The 20,587-nt window shown below is 38.6% G+C and overlaps 1 protein-coding gene across 2 annotated transcripts in view; it reads left to right on the forward strand.

Moving 5' to 3' along the window:
- Window positions 1-20,587, forward strand: part of VPS26C (VPS26 endosomal protein sorting factor C) — a 377,577-nt gene that overhangs the window by 253,187 nt on the left and 103,803 nt on the right. For both annotated transcript variants that reach the window (XM_044071439.1, XM_044071440.1), the window contains one exon: window positions 17,101-17,251. In XM_044071439.1, coding sequence (XP_043927374.1) covers window positions 17,101-17,251 — 151 coding nt within the window. The remainder of the gene's footprint in view (window positions 1-17,100; window positions 17,252-20,587) is intronic.

The following is a 20,587-nucleotide window of genomic DNA, read 5'->3' on the forward strand; positions in this document are numbered from 1 at the left end:
GTCTCTCATTTTCCATTGTAACAGTGAAAAAGGTTTCATTGAAGTCTGTGTGCTTTATTATTGAAAGAATGAGAATCTGAGTTCCCTTCTGCATGATGGCTCACTTTGTTGGACAGACTTTTTGCATTAACTCCTTAGTCTGTATCAAAAAATTACTTTGATCCTCCAGGAAAAAGGTATTCTGAAGACAGCTGAATACAGCAGCTTGAATTTCACACCTGCCTCTCAACATTCCCTGAATTCTGGACTATTTTTTCTCTTCTGCCTAGTGTACAGTGAATAATCATTTTCCACAAACCTCTACTATTTCCCTCTTTTAATAAGTAGCCCTTTTGCCACAGTTTTGTCAGGATCAACTTGCTCTGCTGGTAGGTTTGCATCTTCTCTAATAAGGTCTTGGCTGCTTTCTCATGGCCATATTAGAAGCATAAACATGGTATTCACTTGTGATTAATAGCTCCTGATGTGGAATACCATCCAGCTGCTCATGTGTGCCTTCATAAAATTAATAGTCTTTTCCTTGTAGTTTCTGTGGTACAGCAGAAAATCTCAGATTTTCCCCATGTGCTCTGTCCTCTAAGTCTCTACTTTTTGAAACCTCTTCTTGAGCATTCTTATGTTTATCCACCCTTTTCTTCACTATAACCTCTAATTTTTGCAGTTTTATCAGCTCATATAAATGTCTGTGTAAAGTTTCGTTTATTTTTTCCAGACTTTTATGTGACTTATGTACTCCTTCAGTGTTTTGTTTATTTTAATCTGTTCTGAGCACATTTGACTTATGTTTTTTCCTCTAGATTGCTGGAAGCCATGTTTTGCACCAAAACTGGAGCTTGAACTGCTGTCTGCTGAACATCTGCAAGATTCTTCCAAGTCACTGATTACCCTTCAACGTTTCTAGTTGATTTTCTTTCAGGTTCTGTTGGTTTCTTCTTTGCAGGCATCCATGAAGTGTACTTCTAGCCTGTAACTGAATTCTTCTCAAGTTGACAGTATCTCTGGCTGTAGTTTTTCATTTTCTGTTTTCATGCAGGGAGAGCTGAAGTCAAGCAGTCGATCCATCTTGGAAGTCCTTTGCATGTGTAATCTTGATTAAAAAAAATGAATGTCAGAGCTGAAACACTGAAAGGTGTTGTAAAAACCCATGAATGTGGTTAGATGAATTATTGTGAAAAGAAGTAATAGCATAATTTCTTAGAATACATACAATATGCAGTCAATTAAAATTTAGTTACATTTTTACTATAATTATGTCATTGGCAGATAAAAAGAAAAGACCCAGTTCCATCCTAAAAGGATTGTCAAAGTTCAGGGATCTATATATGAACATCCATTCAAACTGATAGCCAAACTATTTTAGTCTGTATTTCATATTGAAAGAGCACTTTGATTTCTATAGGTGAAGTTTAAATATATATGTATTGTATTGTCTGTTAATAAAGAATATAACCTTTTCTCTCTTAAATGTCATAGTGCTGTTTCTTAATTTCTTGTCTTGATTCTGTGTATATCTGTATCTAATATACATGTACGTATGTCTATCATACACACACACACACACACATATATATATATATATATATATGTGTGCGTGTGTGTGTGTATATATATATATATATATATATATATATGCGTGTGTGTGTGTGTGTATATATATATATATATATATATATATATATATATATATATAAATGTCGACCATACAAGTAAAACATAAAAAACAAAAAAAAAAACTTAACGCTGCTAGCTGCATCCCATAGAATTTAAATATGCCAACTCCGAGATTGCACTACAGTGCGGAGGAGAGAATTTCTATTCTGCACTGTAGAGAGATGCCAGTTCCCCATGGTCAACATTTCAAATATCGATCATATGGTGGTCTCGGCCACATGAATGTCGAAGTTGTGAAATGTCGACCATTCGAAGAGGACCCATATATAGTAAAATATAGGGTTACAGAGATCAGGCTTCTTAAAAGCCAGTAGGTCTTGAGCTTGACAGTCAAGCCTTTGAAGATGCAAGTCAGGGTACTTTGATTAAGGATAAGCAAATATTAAGAACACTGGGCTTTTTTTCGGATATTTTGCTGATACATATACAGAGATGACAAAAAAGCAAATGCTAAGGAAGTTTACTGAATTGTTTGAAATGTGGTGAAGATTTTGGATGTTATGGTGTTGAGGGGCTATTTGGGAGTAAATACATTTATATGAAGGGGGAACTGAACTTTGGAATGGAGAGCTATATCATTATGTGACTGCCTTGAACTTGTATACAGAGATGGTGAATAGTGGGGCTGGATTAACCATGTATAGTGATACACATGACTCTAAAAAACAAGTACCCAAGAAAAGTGAAGCCAGCCAAAAGGATCCACTTAGTGCAGTTTTAATATGAAATACACATACATTAATGCATACTATTTTAAAACAACAGAGTTTTTGTTTCTATCAAGTAGACTTCATCAGATTTGGATAGACAGATGCAGTAATGGTTTTATACTCTCCTAACTATACTCCATGATTACTATAATGATTCTAAAAAAGAAACTGAGGGTCATGTTGAGTTATTTCTATACATTGGGGTAATAAAGCTATTAATTTTGAAACAATGCTGGAAGAATGAGATTAAGGCTATACAACTGCTCTGGAGACACTTCATAAAAATGTAACCAGGGCATGAGTTTATTGGGTTGTGTGGTATATGGGGCAGGATAATATGAAGCTACAGTATAAAAGATTACATGCTTTATGAAATTGCAGATGAAACTAAGCAAGGGTTGTGGTACTAAAGCAAAAATTTGGTGGATTGAAATTTGGAGATGCTGAGGGAGCAAAAGTTGAGACTCTTGTTGTTTACAGATCACCAGATGGAGTGGAGAATGACTGCAGCAGTTGGAAAGTGTTTAAGAGGTGGGAGAAGTGGAATTGTTGCTTATAGACAAGCCATAGCCTGTAATTTCTAAGGAAAGGGAGATTCTAAAATTGCTGGGAGTTGAGCATGGAGTGTGTGACGTCCCTCATTTGTGCCAAAATTGTTGGGAGTTGAGCATATAGTGTGTAACATCCCTCCTTTGGGCCAGTAATCAAGGGGCCTTGAGCTTCACCACTGACACCGTTGAGGGATGCTCACTTGGAACATAAATAGATACATACGGTATTTCCAGATGCTGCTCCCTGCACCAAGTACAGTTTCCCGTAAGAGCATACAGGGAACACATTCCCTTCCTGGAGCTGGGTTTCCCTCTCTCTCACCAGGCCCCAAATAAGAATCCACACTGACCACAGCTGTAGAGTTGAGTTCTCAGCCAAGTGTTCCAAGCCAAGTCCTCTACCACCCTCTCCGTGAAAGCAGTGCTCTGTGTCCCTGCTCCAAATAGCTGATAACACACACACACTCTGAGTTTTGATTTTCAGACACGTATACACACACACACGGCTGGCACAAATTTACCAGCTGTGCCCCCTCTGCCCAGACTATAAGGTAGATATTGCCACCAGAACACTCCAAAGCCAGCCATTCTAAGTCTCTTACAAGGGTACCTAATTATACTGAGTAAAATTAATACTAATACAAATAGTAGTGTTTGACCAATGCAGCAAGGCTTTCAGAAGAAGCGGCTACAGTGTCACCAAATAAATATAAGTACTCTCAAAGGTTAACATATTCGCTAAAAGACCAGCCACAATGAAAAGTTTAAATATATTTAATAAATAAAAAAGCATGAAAGTACTAAATATTTATTTACAATAAAAAACAGAGTTTCAGTCACAAGAAATATTAAGAATAACACTGATGGAAAGATTCACACAGATACAGAAAAACAATTCTTAACTAATATCACTATATTTTCCTGACTGATCTAAAGAAATATTATTCCCTGGATACTTACTAAAGCAAGACAAGATGAAGTGAGTGAGTGATGATCTTTGTCAGGTTTGAAAAACAGACTGCCTAGAGACGTCTGTCTCATCTAGTATTAAAACATCATTTCAGTGCTGGATTACAGAATGACATCACATACATCTGGTCATCTGACTCTTGTTCCCACACTACCCCCTTTACTAGAAACTGAACTAGAATTTTGGACGTATGTGTTAGCATACACACACACAGCTTTGCTAAGATGTGTTATAGCATCTGGAAGCTATAAAACCATTTCAAAAACATCCACCCTTCCAGGGTAGCAATTAGTTCACCCCTAGGGACACTACAATAAGATTCCTAGTCCTGGTTTTCACAGACGTCTCTGGCTGAAATCAGAATTGTAAGATGGTCTTTATGGCCTAAACCAGATAAATTAATTTAAAACTATTTTCAAAGTTAGCTGGACTGAGATTAAACTCTTCTCTTCTAGTATCCTGTGTTACAATATATTCATTTCAACAGTTGCTATGCAGTCTGACATAGAGGTATATTTCTTTTCTGTCAGGCAGGACCCACATTTTTAACACAAGTAGACTTGCAAATACATTTTCAACACAAGCACCTGTACAAATCAGTTTGATACACAAATGACATATAATTCTTTACAAAATTCCAGCTAGCTATGCTGGCATATGTTGCACATCCACTGCCCTACTTCTCCTGGCATAGCTGGCAATATTTCACATGATCACAGAGTGTGTCATGATATTTTTATCGAGGTGAGGATGCTTGAGATTTGTTGTTGTATAATTTGATGAAGTGTTAGACGTGGAAGCTAGACAAGGAGTATCTGACCATATGTGTAATTTAATGTCCCTTTGTTTGGTTTAATTTATGTGGACTGATCCAAGCCAGTAATTTGCATAGAAGGATAAAGTCTTGATTATTGCTTAGTAGACCCAGATTCATTCACCAGCTTGGGCGTTTGAGGCACTGGCAAGGGAAGGATGTGTGCTTGAGGCACACTGTAGTGGTTTGTTTTGTCTGGTGGAAACTGGGGAAATCACTGAGTGGTGCATACTAAGGGTGGTCCCGGTGTTCTGATGAACTTCAGCCCTTTGCAGAAGTGAGGGTTAGTCCGTGCTGACATCCATTGCACTTCCCACCCCCGGAGCATTATGCAGTAAAGGCAGGGGGAAACGCAAGGTGTACTCACTAGACAGCAATTTGATGCAGCACTGGATTGCCTCTATTTACTCACTAGCCTGAAGCTAGGAGAGTTAGGTCCAGAAGGGGGTTATAGGAGAGCTAGGTAGTCTTGCTCTTGAGGCACTGGGAAGCAGCCGATGGACACCTGCTAGGGAGACAAAAATAACCCCCCCCCCCCCAAAAAAAAAGGACATTTGCAGAATTCACCATTTTTAACTAGAGTGCAAGAGTTTGCAAGAAAGGGAGCAGACATGGAAAAATACTGACATGGGTATAAACATGTGCAATAATGTTAGAATAGTGGCTTTCATTCAGCATACTATAGTGTGACTGCAAACCGCAACTCTGCCTCTGTCTTTTCGGAGATGTAGTAAAAACATGGGAAATGACACATCATGTTAGGATTTTGCAGGGATATAGTATAAAAGATCCACACACTAGGGTACAAAATAATTGAAAATAGGGAGATGAGGTCTGTAATTTTTTATGCACTCTGTGAAAATTAAATTTCGTGGCTAAAGCAGAAGTTATCAGTTTGGTGTAATGGAAGTTAAATGTAAGGGAGATTATATGACTAATAGAGAAGGGGACCAAGGAATAATTAAAGACATGCAGTGCTGTGCAACACGATAAAGGGATTATGAAATGAACAGCAAGCAAATGAAGATAAATATATTGCTCTTAGGCTTACAGATAGCAGGGAGGAGATATTTAACTGTTCAATAACACAATAATTGAAAATGTAGAGATGCATCACTCCACAGTCCTGATGTTGCGTCTCTTGGGGAAAATGAACTTTATAGAACACAAGTATTTAGACGTGTATAATTAATCTTACAAAATACAAATGCCTGGAAGACCTGCATTTTACAAAAACATCACACTTGTTTTCCTCTCAAGTCATTCTGCTGATCAAGACATTCATTAAGCTTGTCAACACTTTAGCTTTTTAACACTTTGCTATACATTTGGTGCAGTGGGTGATGCTGTTCTCTTTCAGGCACTCCCAGAACTTTGGAAAAGCCGCATTGCATGATTATGCAAATGATTATGTTAAAAGAAGAATAGTAAGAATAAGAAGTATGAAATTACAAAGGTGGAATGGTAAAAATCTGTGAAAAGCTATGAAACAAGTGCTGAATGGTTATTTTATGCTGTTTTGTACCAAAAAGTATATTCTAGAGGCCTGTACTGGAAACAAAAAATGTGGTAGGAGGAGGAGTAGAAAGGTGAGATGCTTTAGTCACAAAAGAGAAGCTAGTTAAATGAGTTTAGGCAGTTAAATGTGGATAAAACATAGAGGCCAGATGCTAACATAGAAGATGCATAAAGGCAAATGGGTGGTCAGAATAACGAGTTTTTGAAAGCGTTGTTTAGATCAACTGAAAATGGATGAGGGTTGAATATGACTGTCAGGAAGGAGAGAAGTGATTTTCTTATAAAGAAAATGGCTTGGAAAAGCAGGATCAGTAAAATGTAGGCCATTCAATTTAACTTCCATTCATTCATTCTTCCATTTATTCATTCTAGGTGTAGGGTTCCATGTCTACCATATTTCAGAATTACATTTTCTTGTACCCAAATGCTGACCTAGTTGCTGCTTAAAGACCTAGAATTAGCTTTTCTTATTTGCTGTAATAAAGCCTTCCATTACTGTACAATAATGCTAAATTATTTTTCTTGTTATTTTTATATTCTGTTTTCTGTAGTCATAGTTCTAAGTTGTGCCTTCTCTGTCAGATTTCTCAAGGTTAGATTTGGCAAAAGAAACAAATACTTCAGTGCCTTGCAGGGTGAGTATAGACTATTTCCAACAAGGAGTTAATATTCTACACTTTTCCTTATAATTCCTATGATGATGAGCGGTACTGCCAGCCATGCCAGGAGAAGTGGGGCAGTGAATGTGTAATGTATGCCAGCACAGCTAGCTGGAATTTTGTAAAGAATTATTTATTTGAATATCAAACTGATTTATACAGATGCTTGCGTTTAAAATTTATTTGTAAAGTTGCTTGCGTTAAAATGTATCAACCGTATGCCCTGCTGGAAAGAAATGTACTTGCATTATTGGGGATACTGGAAGGGAGGAGGTTAATCTCAAACTTTAAAAAATATCTGAAATTAAATTACTTTATGGGTTAAGCCATAAAGATATTATCCCACAGTTTTGGATGTTGCCAGAGACTCAATGTCTGTGCTAGAGAATAGTTAGTAGCTCTCTAGGAGGAGTAGAATTGTTAAAGTGGTTTTATGACTTTCAGGAGCCGCAGCAGATATTATTTATTTATTAGTAGGAGATTGCTCTCAGCATTCTGCATTCTGTCTTGGATCTGACAACAAGTAGAAATCAGTAATTAGGACCAGTAATTCTCTTTAGATTAGTCAGGAAAATATAGTGAGATTAGAAGCACTCTTTTTCTGTAACTGTGTGGCTCTTTCCAGCTGTGTTATTTTCAATATTTCCTGTGACTGAAACTCTGGTGTTTACTGTAAATAAATAAATATTTAGTATTTTCATGTTCTTTTAATATTAAATATATTTAAACTTTCCATTGTGGCTGGTCCTTTTTAGAAAATGTTTAAGTTTTGAGAGTATTTGCACATATTTATTTGGTGATAACTCTGGTCACTCCTGAAAGCCTTGCTGCTGGTCAGACTACCATTTGTATTGATATTGATCTCAGTATAATTGGGTACCCTTGTAAGAGCCTTAAGTAGCTGGCTTTGTAGTGCCTGGTGGCAGTGCTAACTATTCTATAGTCTGGACAGAAGGGTGCTTATCTAGTAAACCTGTGCCAGCCTTTCCCAGGTGTGTGTGTGTGTGTGTGTGTGTGTGTGTGTGTGTGTGTGTGTGTGTGTGTGTGTGTGTGTGCGCGCGCACAAATCAAATCTCAGTGTGTGTGTGTGTCAGCTACTTGGAGCAGGGACATGAAGCACTCGTTTCACAGTGAGAATGGTGGAGGACTTGGCTGGGGCACTCAGCTGAGGACTTAATTCTGAATTTGTGCCAGTGGGAAGTGTTATTGGAGACCTGTCGGGAGACAGAGAAATCCAGACCCCAGGGTGTCTGTGTTCTCTGTGTGCTCTTAAGGGAAATTGTGCTTGATGCAGAGGTCTGCATCTGAAAATACTGTGTATTCATTTGTATTCCAAATGAACGTCCCTCTCCAGTGTCAGTGGTGAAGTTTCAGGCTCTTTGATTACTGGCCCAGAGTGCGGATGTCACAATTTCTTCATATCCTTTACTGTATCCTTGGTTTAATTTTGACTTTATGGAATTACCATGCTGAATATTCACATTCCAGTTTGACTCTTATTAAATAAGTTTAACTACAACAGAAAAATGTCTCTTAATTTGAATTTCAAAATGCAAGCCACTGATTTGAAGTTGTCTTAAATATTTAACCCAGTTAAACTTCCAGACTCAATGAAGTGTGTTCTTAATAAGGATCATTGCTGTTAGGCATTCAGCAGATGAATGAGATTGACCCATAGGCAAACTAACCATAAATGCAGACATATGCCTCACTATCTTCATTTCATTTCTGATGCTGATGTGATTTCATTTCCTTTGTAGATCTGTTGCATAAAAACAGTTGCCTTTTAAACCAAGATTAAAAGTGGTTTAGCCACTTGGTTATTGACTTGGATTGTTTTGTTAATTTTTCCATAGATGGCATTACATGGTTAAATAAAACCAGTAACAGATGTTCTTATGGGTGTTGGAGTCCCCAAAGGATCATCACCTGAAGCCTCTCTTTCTTTTGAGATGAGGTAGAAACCTTAATGCCTTCATTGAACCTTGCATGTTTCTGTTTTGACAGAGGAAGTTTTGGGGTGGGGGTGTTTAAAAAAACAAAAAAGTGTTTTTGTCAGCTTCTCTGGAAAAGAAGCACCATCTGCAGAAGTCTCTTTAAAAGTATATATGAAGTCAGAGCAAATTAAAAATATATCATTTGAAGTGCTGGTTTGCTGGTTGACACTAAACAGGGACAGGCAAATGTCCAAGATACTTTTCACCTGGCCAGTTAAACTTCCTGTTCTTGTATATATTGGAGCTCTACACAACACATTTTTCTCCGTATCAACTAAGGAGGTTCTTTTTGTGACCTCTTCTTGTTAGGTACATGATTAGTTTATTTGATTATGCTAAGATATATGTGGTAACCAACTTGTTGACTGCATTTGTATCTGAGACTCAGACCCTGCATTCAGGATTTATAGAGAAGTGTGTTCCACAGGTGGCTATTGGTTGTGATTCTGCCATCGTGGAAGCTTATGGTGACTCATCTAGTCAAATCAAGATCTGTGTCAGAATTGTCTAATGTGTTGAAACCATCTTCTGAATGTTTAATCAAATGTTTGACAGCAAACCTGCAACCATATATATGGTGCCCAACACTTGTACATCTGAGGAAAATATACTGGTGGATCTCATACTATCTACATCGGCAGCAAGTGATATTTCCTTGACTGCAAAATATCAGCTCAGTAGTATTTTGCAGTACAGCAAAGATCCATTTTAACCCTCACCACCAATACAAGTCTTTCTGCCTTTGGTATGAAGGGAGACTGGGTGAGAAAAAAATGGTATCCCACTCCAGTAGACTCCTTAGTTTTAGAAGGAGATGAGGTCTTGGTATACATGCCTCAGATATATTTCCCTTTTGTTTCATTGCAGATGATGTAGCTTCAGTGCATGTATTTATCTAATCCTCACTCTTGCCACAGATAATGTGGTGTGCATCCAGATCATGTGTTCCTACTTCTGTCCTCTTATGTATTTTTTTTTTTACTTAAGGGGATGTATGAGGATGTTATAGTTGTGGCATGCTTAACCTTATACAAGAACATTTTAAATGAGTCGTGGTGTGAGGGAAATGCTTCCTAAAAAGTGATGTATTGAAGCTTTAAAGAATAAACAGTCCTGGACTTGTGACATAGATATATCTGTCATGAAATACTAGGTAACAAACTACCATAAACATTTTTAGTAACTTTTCATAGTCAACAGAAGCCTTCATGTGAGTCATTGAAAGTCACCTTAAAAAGATACATAAAATATTGTTTTACCCTTATAGAAGCCCTATGTTTTTACACATTTTTATTCTCTTTTTGATGTTCAGTTGAAAATTCACCCTTTGCATTACGCTGCTCATCAGGTTCATCTTTATGATCACAGTTCATGTTGTAAGATGAGCCTTTGTAGATGGAATTTTCACGATTTTGTGAGCTCTTTGCTTTTCATTGTATAACTATGGAGAATCCTGAACTCGTGCACTCTGTGTCAAACATTCCATGTTAAACTAAAAAAAAGGTTTGTGTCTTGAAAGTGAAGAACACTAGGAACAAGGATGAATGGTCTGTATATTTTTTCATAAATTAATTTTGTTTTTCATTTTGAAGTACACAGAGATGTATATTAAATTTATGTGGACATTTTTAAATGCGATATGTTTTCCCAGCCATGCACTTCACCCCTACCTTTTATTTTCTCTCCCCAGTTTTTTTATTTTTTTTTTTAAACTGCAGAAAGATGTTATCTTTATTTAGGTACAAAGGCTGTTATAAAGCCTCAAGAAAATAAATTGTGATCTTTACTTTTTTGCTATTGAAATTTCTTAATTTGGTTATTTTATAAGCTAAGTCATACAGAGAATGCATACAAAACATAGATGACCCTGTGCCTAGGGAGTAGGCTAACACATCCATCAAGGTTGTGTGTTATAAGCCCTTAGGGTTGAGTAAAATGTAAAGATACAATGAAGGGAATCCCATAATCTGAGAAGTTCATCTAAGTGTTGCAGTTGTCTGTCTCCATTGAGCAGAAGGCTAGAGCTATGTGACCCAAGTGACAAGGTTCAGTTAATGACACTGACACTGGAAGAGATGGGCATTTAAGGAGAGAGTAGAAGAGAAGGGATAAAGCATGACCTGCTAATTCCCCCTGGGAATGCACTTGGGGGCAGTACTGTGTGGGACTAACTCTAGTATAGATCAGGGATAACACTACTCACCCCCTATGGGAGCAGCAGGGCTGCTTGGTGGGGAGTGCCCCATGTGGGAGTGAGGGATATCACCCGTAATCATCCCATTTGCACCATGCTGTGATCCCTTGCCAGATGCATGCCAATAGGGACAGAGAGAAAACACAAAAATCCTTTATCCACCCTGGATAGCTGTATGAATGGTGGTACCTCCTGGTCAGTCCTTGACCTAGTGATGAGAAACAGACTGATTGGCTGGAAGGGGCTGTTTAACAGGCAGCTGCAATAAGGAGAGCAAAAAAGTATTGCATTTAGTTCCAAGTGAAGCTTCTCTCTCCTTCATTATCCTCCTCTCTTGCTTTCTTGTCCCAGCCAGATTGCAACTATCCAATGACTTACACTGCCGTACTCCTTCAGGTAACACATTTTAGGGTCCCACCACTTGCTCAATGATTAACTGTCTCACCTTATGACTGCCACTTGTCACCCCTTCTCATGTTTGTCTTTTTTAACTCTGCTCTGCACACATGTTCCAGATAATGTGATATACAATCCAGATCATGTCTCCATATATCTGTATGTCTTAACGTACAGTCATCATCATCATCTTCTTTCGGCTGTTCCCGTTAGGGGGGGGGGGTTGCCACAGCAGATCATCTGTTTCCATTTCTTCCTGTCCTCTGCATCATGCTCTTTCACACCAGCCGCCTACATGTCCTCTCTCACCACATCCATAAACCTTATCTTAGGCCTTCCTCTTTTCCTCTTACCTGGCAGCTCCATCCTTAGCATCCTTTTCCCAATATACCCAGCATCCCTCCTCAACACATGTCCAAACCAACGCAATCTTGCCTCTCTTGCTTTGTCTCCAAACTGTCCAACCTGAGCTGACCCTCAAATATACTGATTCCTAATCATGTCCATCCTAGTCACACCCAGTGCAAATCTTAACATCTTTAATTCTGCCACATCCAGCTCTGACTCCTGCCTTTTTGTCAATGTCACCGTCTCCAACCCATATAACATAGCTGGTCTCACTACCCTCTTGTAGACCTTCCCTTTCACTCTTACTGGTACCCGTCTGTCACAAATCACTCCTGACACTGTTCTCCACCCATTCCACCCTGCCTGTACTCTTTTCTTCACCTTTCCTCCACACTCACCATTACTCTGAACTGTTGATCCCAAGTACTTAAACTCATCCACCTTTACCAACTTTACTCCCTGCATTCTCACCATTCCTCTACCCTCCCTCTCATTTACACACATATGTTCTGCTTTAGCCTTGCTGACCTTCATTCCTCTCCTCTTTAAAGCATATCTCCATCTCTCCAGGGTCTCCTCAACCTGGCCCCTACTCTCACTACATATCACAATGTCATCTGTAAACATCATAGTCCATGGAGCCTCCTGTCTGATCTCATCTGTCAACCTGTCCATCACCACTGCAAATAAGAAAGGGCTCAGAGCTGATCCTTGATGTAATCCCACCTCCACCTTAAATGTATCTGTCACTCCCACCGCAGTCCTCACCAATGTCACACTACCCTTGTACATATCCTGTATCACTCGTAAATACTTCTCTGCCACTCCTGACTTCATCATACAATACCACAACTCCTCTCTAGGCACCCTGTCATATGCTTTCTCCTAAGTCCACAAAGACACAATGCAACTCCTTCTGACCTTCTCTGTATTTCTCCAACAACACTCTCAGAGCAAATATTGCATATGTAGTGCTCTTTCCTGGCATGAAACTGTACTGCTGATCACTAATCATCACCTCCCTTCTTAACCTAGCTTCCACTGCTCTTTCCCATAACTTCAACTTCATCAGCTGTGACTGATCAATGTTATCCCTCTGTAGTTACTCCAGGTCTGCACATCACCCTTATTCTTAAACATAGGTACCAAAACACTTTTTCTCCACTCCTCAGGCATCCTCTGACTTTCCAAAATTTCATTAAACAATCTGGTTAAAAATTCCACTGCCATTTCTGCTAAGCACCGCCATGCTTCCACTGTTATGTCATCTGGGCCAACAGCCTTTCCATTCTTAAGCCTCTTCATAGCTGTCCTTACTTCCTCCTTGCTAATGTGTTTCACTTTCTGATTCACTATCCACACATCATCCAATCTTCTCTCTCTCTCATTCTCTTCATTCATCAGCCCTTCAAAGTACTCTCCATCTACTCAACACACTCTCCTTGCTTGTGAGTACATTTCCCTCACTATCCTTTATTACCCTTACCTTCTGCACATCTTTCCCAGCTCTGTCCCTCTGTCTAGCCAATTGGTACAGGTCTTTTTCTCCCTCTTTAGTGTCCAATCTCCCATACAACTCTCCATATGCCTTATCCTTAGCTTTTGCCACCTCTGTCTTTGCCATGCTCATCTCCTTATACTCATGTCTACTTTCTTCATCTTGACAATCCCACTTCTTCTTTGCCAGCCTCTTTCTCTGTATACTCTCCTGTACTTCCTCATTCCACCACCAGGTCTCCTTGTCCTCCTTCCTCTGTCCAGATGTCACACCAAGCGCCTTTCTAGCAGTCTCCCTTACTAGCTCTGCTGTAGTTACCCAGCTATTCAGTAACTCTTCACTGCCTCCCAGTGCCTGTCTTAACTCTTTCCTGAACTCCACCTCACAATCACCCTTTTTTAACTTCCACCATGTAAACCTTGGCACTGCTTTCACACTCCTCCTCCACTTCTTGATCACCAACATCATCCTACAGACCACCATTCTATGCTGCTTAACTACACTTTCCCCTGTCACCACTTTACAGTCTCCAATCTCCTTCAGTCTGGCCCTCCTACATAGGATATAATCCACCTGTGTGCATCTTCCTCCACACTTGTACGTCACCCTATGCTCCTCCCTTTTCTTACAATACGTATTCACCACAGCCATGTCCATCATTTTCGCAAAATCCACAATCATCTGACCTTCTGCATTCCTCTCCTTAACACCATACCTACCCATCACTTCCTCATCACCTCTGTTCACTTCACCAACATGCCCATTGAAGTCCGCTGCAATAACTTGTCTCTCACCCTTGGGTACACTCACTACCACGTCATCCAACTCACTCTAAAATTTTTCTTTCTCATCCATTGCACACCCAACTTGTGGAGCATATGCACTAACAACATTCATCATTACACCATCAATTTCAAGCTTCATAAACATCACTCTATAAGACACTCTCTTCACCTCCAAAACACTCTTGGCATACTGTTCTTTTAGGATAACCCCTACCCCATTTCTCCTGCCATCCACACCATGATAGAACAATTTGAACCTGCCTCCTATACACCTGGCCTTACTTCCCTTCCATCTGGTCTCTTGCACGCAGAATATATCAACCTTCCTTCTCTCTGTCATATCAGCTAGCTTTCTCCCTGTACCAGTCATACTGCCAACATTCAAAGTTCCTACCCTCACTACTACACTCCTAACCCTCCTCCTCTCTTCCTGCCTTTGGGCATGCCTTCCCCCTCCTCTTCTCCTTCAGCCAGCAGTAGCCCAATTTCCGCTAGCACTCTGTTGGCTAACAGTACTAGTGGCGGTTGTTGTTAACCCGGGCCTCGACCGATCCGGTATGGAAATATGAAATACTATGTGGGTAAAATAAGTGTGTGTGTTACCTACATATTATACATACCTACCGATATATATATATATATATATATATATATATATATATATATATATATATATATATATATATATATATATATATGTGTGTGTGTATATGTGTGTGTATGTATGTATGTATGTATGTATATATATATATATATATATATATATATATATATATATATATATATATATAGCTATAAAACATTATACAGAAAATGTGTGTGTGTGTATATATATATATGTATATATATATATATATATATATATATATATATATGTATATATATATATATATATATATATATATATATATATATTCATATGCATGTATATATGTATCCATGCACTTGTGTGTGTGTGTACATGTATATAAACACTTATGATCTTTTTTCAGTGACTACCTACTGAAATGTTGGCACTTGAAATACCAAGATGTCAAAGTGTGAAATAAAAAGATTGAAATTGCAGATCATCGACTCTCAAACATTGCTCTTTTCCTTAAAACTTCTTGCCCTCCCTGATGTGGGGGACAGGACTCCACCCCCCAGACTTATATTTACTAGGTCCAAGATCACAGTACCTCAGAGGAAAAGGGAATATTCTGAGAAATGGACCTCCTGGATGTAGTATACACAAGTCTCTCTCTTGTCCATTCAGTCTCTGTGTTTCAGGAATAGCTCTAACATGTCTTGACATTTCAGTTGGTTGCCATTTTGAATTACTGGTGCAGTGTTGCATCTAGGTTCAGTCCATTTTACTGATATCATCCAGAGGGAAGCACTTCATTTAGCTGGATGAATTCACAAAATATACAGCTGTTGTAGAGGGGGCAAGCTCCTATATGTATACAGCGAGATTGCACAGCACTGGGAGGAGAACTAGTTCCCTTATCTCGGATGTCTCTTGATTTTAGGAAGACACAATACAGTCCATCCATTTGCAGTAAAAGTAAATGGTATGGAACTCCCCCTAACTACTCTTCTCCCTTATTCTACTAAACAAGTTTGATATTCTGTATGTGTCTTTTTTTTTTTTTGGCAAAATATACATTAATTGAATGTCTATATTGACGGAATTGCATGCTTCCTGTTTATTTACTTTTAATTTTATTTTTCATAAGCCAATAAACCCACTGGACACAAGTTTTCTTTTTTCAGTAGCAATCCAGGAGCACACTTTTAAGTGACTCGCTCAGAGATGCATATTTGGCAAATGGAGGTGAAAGGGAAAAAAAACGGTCTACCCTGGACTACAAGAAGCAGCTCATTAACAACCCACTGCCTTTATTCTCCTGTGCTAACTGCTGTAGATATTAGATGTACATGTACACACGTGTGTGTGTGTGTGTGTGTATGTATATATATATATATATATATATATACATACATAGTGCGTGTATAAAATATGTATGTTTTTATTTATTTCACTGATCAAACATAACAAATTACAAGCTCAGCCCATGTTAAAATATAGCAAGTAACAATAAATGGAATGTATATTTAGGCAAATTGTTATAGCAGAAAGATTTCAAAACATTTACTATCATAAACTTGAAACCGATTGCTTTGCAACTAAATAAGGGGAAACTATGCACACACACACACACACACACACACACACACACACACACACACACACACACACACACGTGTGTATCATACCTCTCAACTGTCCAGACTTTCACCAAATGTGCAGATATTTGACTCATATTTTTGGTCTGTACCTTACAGAAGAAATAGACAGATGTCTGAGCTTCAGACTTGGTTTTCTTGGAAAAATGCATGTTAATGTAAAACCTGTTGTCCTAGCAATTTTCTTTAAAATCTGTCCTTGATTTTTTTGGCCTTTGCCCACATTTCTTGTGCTAAGAGGTTGAGAAGTATGGTATTTGACTAATTTTCTAAGCTTATTCTTGTACACTTGCCCCTCAGTTCTCTTTTTTTTTTTTTTTGTGACTTTGCATTGCTGTCTGTCAAGTTATTTTCTTTTTCTACTTTATGGTTGAGCGAACTGTGCAGACATACTGGTGACCTGCATAACAGGAGGATTATCTCCTACTTTCTGGTATTTATTCCCTTGCTGTACAATCCAGTATCTTGTTGACGTTTATCACTGCCTTTTTTTGCATTCAGTTGGATGATTTTGTTTAAGGGTGACTGACTCCCGCTTGGGATCACCACAGAAACTCATGCATGACTGTATCTGCATAACTTCACTTTTCTTTTTTTTTTTTTTTTTGGCAGCATCAGTTCATGTTCTGAATTAATTTGCAACATAGGATACTGTTATTTTGAACAGTATGTTTTCTAAAATGTAAACCTTGAAATGTCTAGTCTGCTGATTTACTAGCCTGTTTATTTGTTGTGTACATTCTTGTGCTTCTATTTTCAGAGAGCCACGTTACCCAAGTTCCGTATAAAAGGTCGTCTGAACTCAACCAACTGCGTCATTACTCAGCCACTGACTGGTGTGCTAGTGGTAGAGAGCTCTGAAGTCCCAGTCAAAAGCATTGAATTGCAGTTAGTGCGTGTGGAAACATGTGGTACGTAGATAGCTGCTTTTTTTTTCTGTTAATGATGTTTGTAGATACCAGTTATTCAGACTGGTACAGTAAAGGAATGTCAGTGACATTTCTTAAAGCAGGATAGGCATGAGAGGACTGTGTTTTTGAAGTAACTAGTCCACTTAGGATAGTTGGTATAGCTGAGTGATGGGGTTAGTTTGCTTGTTACTGGAGGGTGCATAGGAGCTGCTTTGATACTGCAGGCCCAATATATGGTGGGCAAGTAAGACTTAAGAAAATTGTTTTTGGTTCCTTAAACATTCATTTCTGGTTTTGCGTGGCTGTATTTGTCTGGAAAATGTGACATCTTTCTTTTTAGTGTTGGCTTTTAAGTTAATGAATGGGGCTGCAGGGATGTTCACATGACTACAGACAAAGGTGAAAAAAATTAAAGGGAGAAAGTCAAGGTTTGAAAAATAACAGGAGGCAAACTAATATATTGGAGCAAACTAATATCTTGGATTCAGTACTGAGTCAACATGTCAAGAATTCTATAAAAAAAAATTTTGAATTTGAGTGCCTTTTTTTTAACAGTTTTTTGTCTGGTTGTTGGGTTCCTCATCTCAACACCATACTACATTATAGTGATTGCCTTATCTACAGCTAGATTTATTGGGTGGATCCAGAAAATGTGACTATCACTGTTTGAAATCAAATGGCACCAGTGATTCTCTGGAGGTGTGGCCTTTATGGATCATCAGCATTGTATCCATCCTCTCTCACCATATTCACAGACAGCTTTCCCAGCTCCAATAGACCAGGGCCAAGAACTCTGTTCAGGATTATTAAGGGTAATTTAGGATCATGATTTGATGGTTTGGGGAGTGGGCTATTACTGTAAAGTAGGCCAGCATGAGATATCTGAATGTGCAAAAATATAATCTGTAAATTGTTAAAACAGCTCAAAAAATGTTAAGTAACCTACCCCACCCCCCCATTTCTTAAAAAACTGTTTGTGGTACCATATCATGCTTAGTCTCAGCAGTAAGTGGGTCAGTCAAGGAAAAGAACCATCACTTAACCCTGGACATCTGGCACATTCATATCATTTCATAAAGGGGATGTTGTGTGATCTAGGGCTGTACAGGCCAGTTGCAGTTCCTACCTACATACCTGTCCCTGCCAAAGTTACTTGAAGCACAATGGTTAGTGGTTAAGATCTGTACCTCAGGGTTTGGGGTTCAGGTCTGATCTCTTCTCACTCTTTTTATGTTGTCGCAGTGTTTGTGAGGAATTTCTAGGATACTTTTCTTCCACCTCTTAAAAAAGAGTCTGGTTGATTTGGTACTCTAAAATATCCATACTGATTTTTACCCTTCGTCTTGTGGCCCAGGTCATGGTGAAAAAGGGCTGTCATGATGACTGGTTCACTTACAAGGGTAATAAACTAAATTAGTGTAAATTAAATTAAAATGCATCCATCACCAGTTAATCACCTTTCAAATAACAGTCTCCTTTCTCATTTACAACTACAGTTCACTGAAAGGGCTGCAAGCATGTTAGATCAGGTCATAGTAGTGAATCCACCCTTATTTCCTCTAATCATTTCAGAAAACAGTTCGCAGACAACTGTTATGCCAGTACATTCTACTTAGACCTATCAAAAGCTTTTGACATGATTCACCATGACAGTCCAACCTTCATCTTGTCATACTCACTCTAAACTGGTTTTACAACTCTCTTGCATTTTGCACTTAGTCAAATGATGTAGCCATAGCTAACTTCTACATTCCACAACCATATGGGTTCCCAGGTCTCTGTCGTGGGACCCGTTTTTCATTATATTTGTAATCAGTATGCCCAAAATGTGCCAAACAACCAGTGTTATACAGTGTGCTGTGATGACACCACCTTGAATTGCTCCTCCAAATCACTCAACCAAATAAAGTACAGACTTTGAAATACATCTACTTTACATAAATGGCTTGAGGAATCTGGTTTGAAACCAAATAGTAACAAAATAGAACTTTAATCCTTCCCCCACCCTGCAGTTACCTTAGACCTTCTTTCAAATGACAACATGCATATTGAACTGCTTTCTCAGTATATGCTGCCAGGTGTCCAGTTTGACCTATCTGTAAAATTGATCACCAATTCAGTACAAGAGTTCAAAATGTCATGCTGTCAGTACTGCATCAAAAACTGTCTAGGCTTAACTGCTACTACTTTACTTTTGCCCATTCTTTTGTGCTGCTAATCCTTCTATTAGCTTGTCGCTAAATGACCGACTCAAAACAGGCATGGTACTGTGCTTCACCCTTCTCTTTCAACCATCATTCTACCATCCCACCTGTATATGTTTCTGAAATATAGTAACTGGCTAGAACTTGAAAATAAGCTCTCCTACATGTTACTGACAGTCACCAGTCAGTTATATACCACACAGAAAAGCGTTCTTTCTGTAGCCTTGTAATGTAGAGATTCTACACCCATTGCTCCTTTGTGTCAGCCAGTAAATTCTCTTCCAAATATTTCAGTTCTTACTAGCTATTATAGAATTTCACGCTTCTGTGTTTCAGCACCAGAAGGCCGTAACACCCTCCTTTCCCCCTCAGAAACATTACTAATAACACTGTTATTTAAGTATTTTCTACAAAATCACTTCTTACCAGCTATTATAGAAATTCACGCTTCTGTGTTTCAGCACCAGAAGACCATAACAACCTCCTTTCCCCCACAGAAACATTACTAATAACACTGTTATTAAAGTATTTTCTACAAAATCACCTAATACAAAGTTGACACTGTAGCTACCATTCAACTGGTACTGCATGTGACCTCTCCCCATAGCTACCTGAATCTTCTATTGTACTTTTTACTCCACCACCTTTAAGCCTAATGTCACCTACCTTGTAAAATTGCCTTCTAAGTTACCTTTGCATTTCTTTCAGTAATGTGTTATGACCTCTTCCTCCTAAAATGAAGCTGTTTAATGATTGGGTAGATCAAACTTTAAACTGAAATGCTATTAGATTTGAACCTAAGTAAAGGACTGATTTTTTCCCCAGGTACTCTGTATTTCTTTTTTCCAGGTGTTCAGGCACTTGCTAGGCAGTTAGTGAACTATACCCATAAACACAAAAGTCTACTGGCCTTGTCTGTTGAATTTCGATTTTCACACCGGGACAGCTGGAGTTAAGCTGTTGCTCAATGTGTAGCCATCTTAGAAGTCAGTCTACAACGTGTCGATACTTTTTCTGTTTAGGTAAAGGAATTCAAAGAGTGCTGTGTCATTCACAGCATAGAAAATTAAACGGAGATCACCCTTCAGAAGTCTGTATGACACTAAACTGAGGGACAGAGCTTTTAGTCTAT

The sequence above is a fragment of the Protopterus annectens genome, chromosome 5.part0, assembly GCF_019279795.1.
Source record: "Protopterus annectens isolate FY-2018-M chromosome 5.part0, PAN1.0, whole genome shotgun sequence".
Lineage (NCBI taxonomy): Eukaryota > Metazoa > Chordata > Ceratodontiformes > Protopteridae > Protopterus > Protopterus annectens.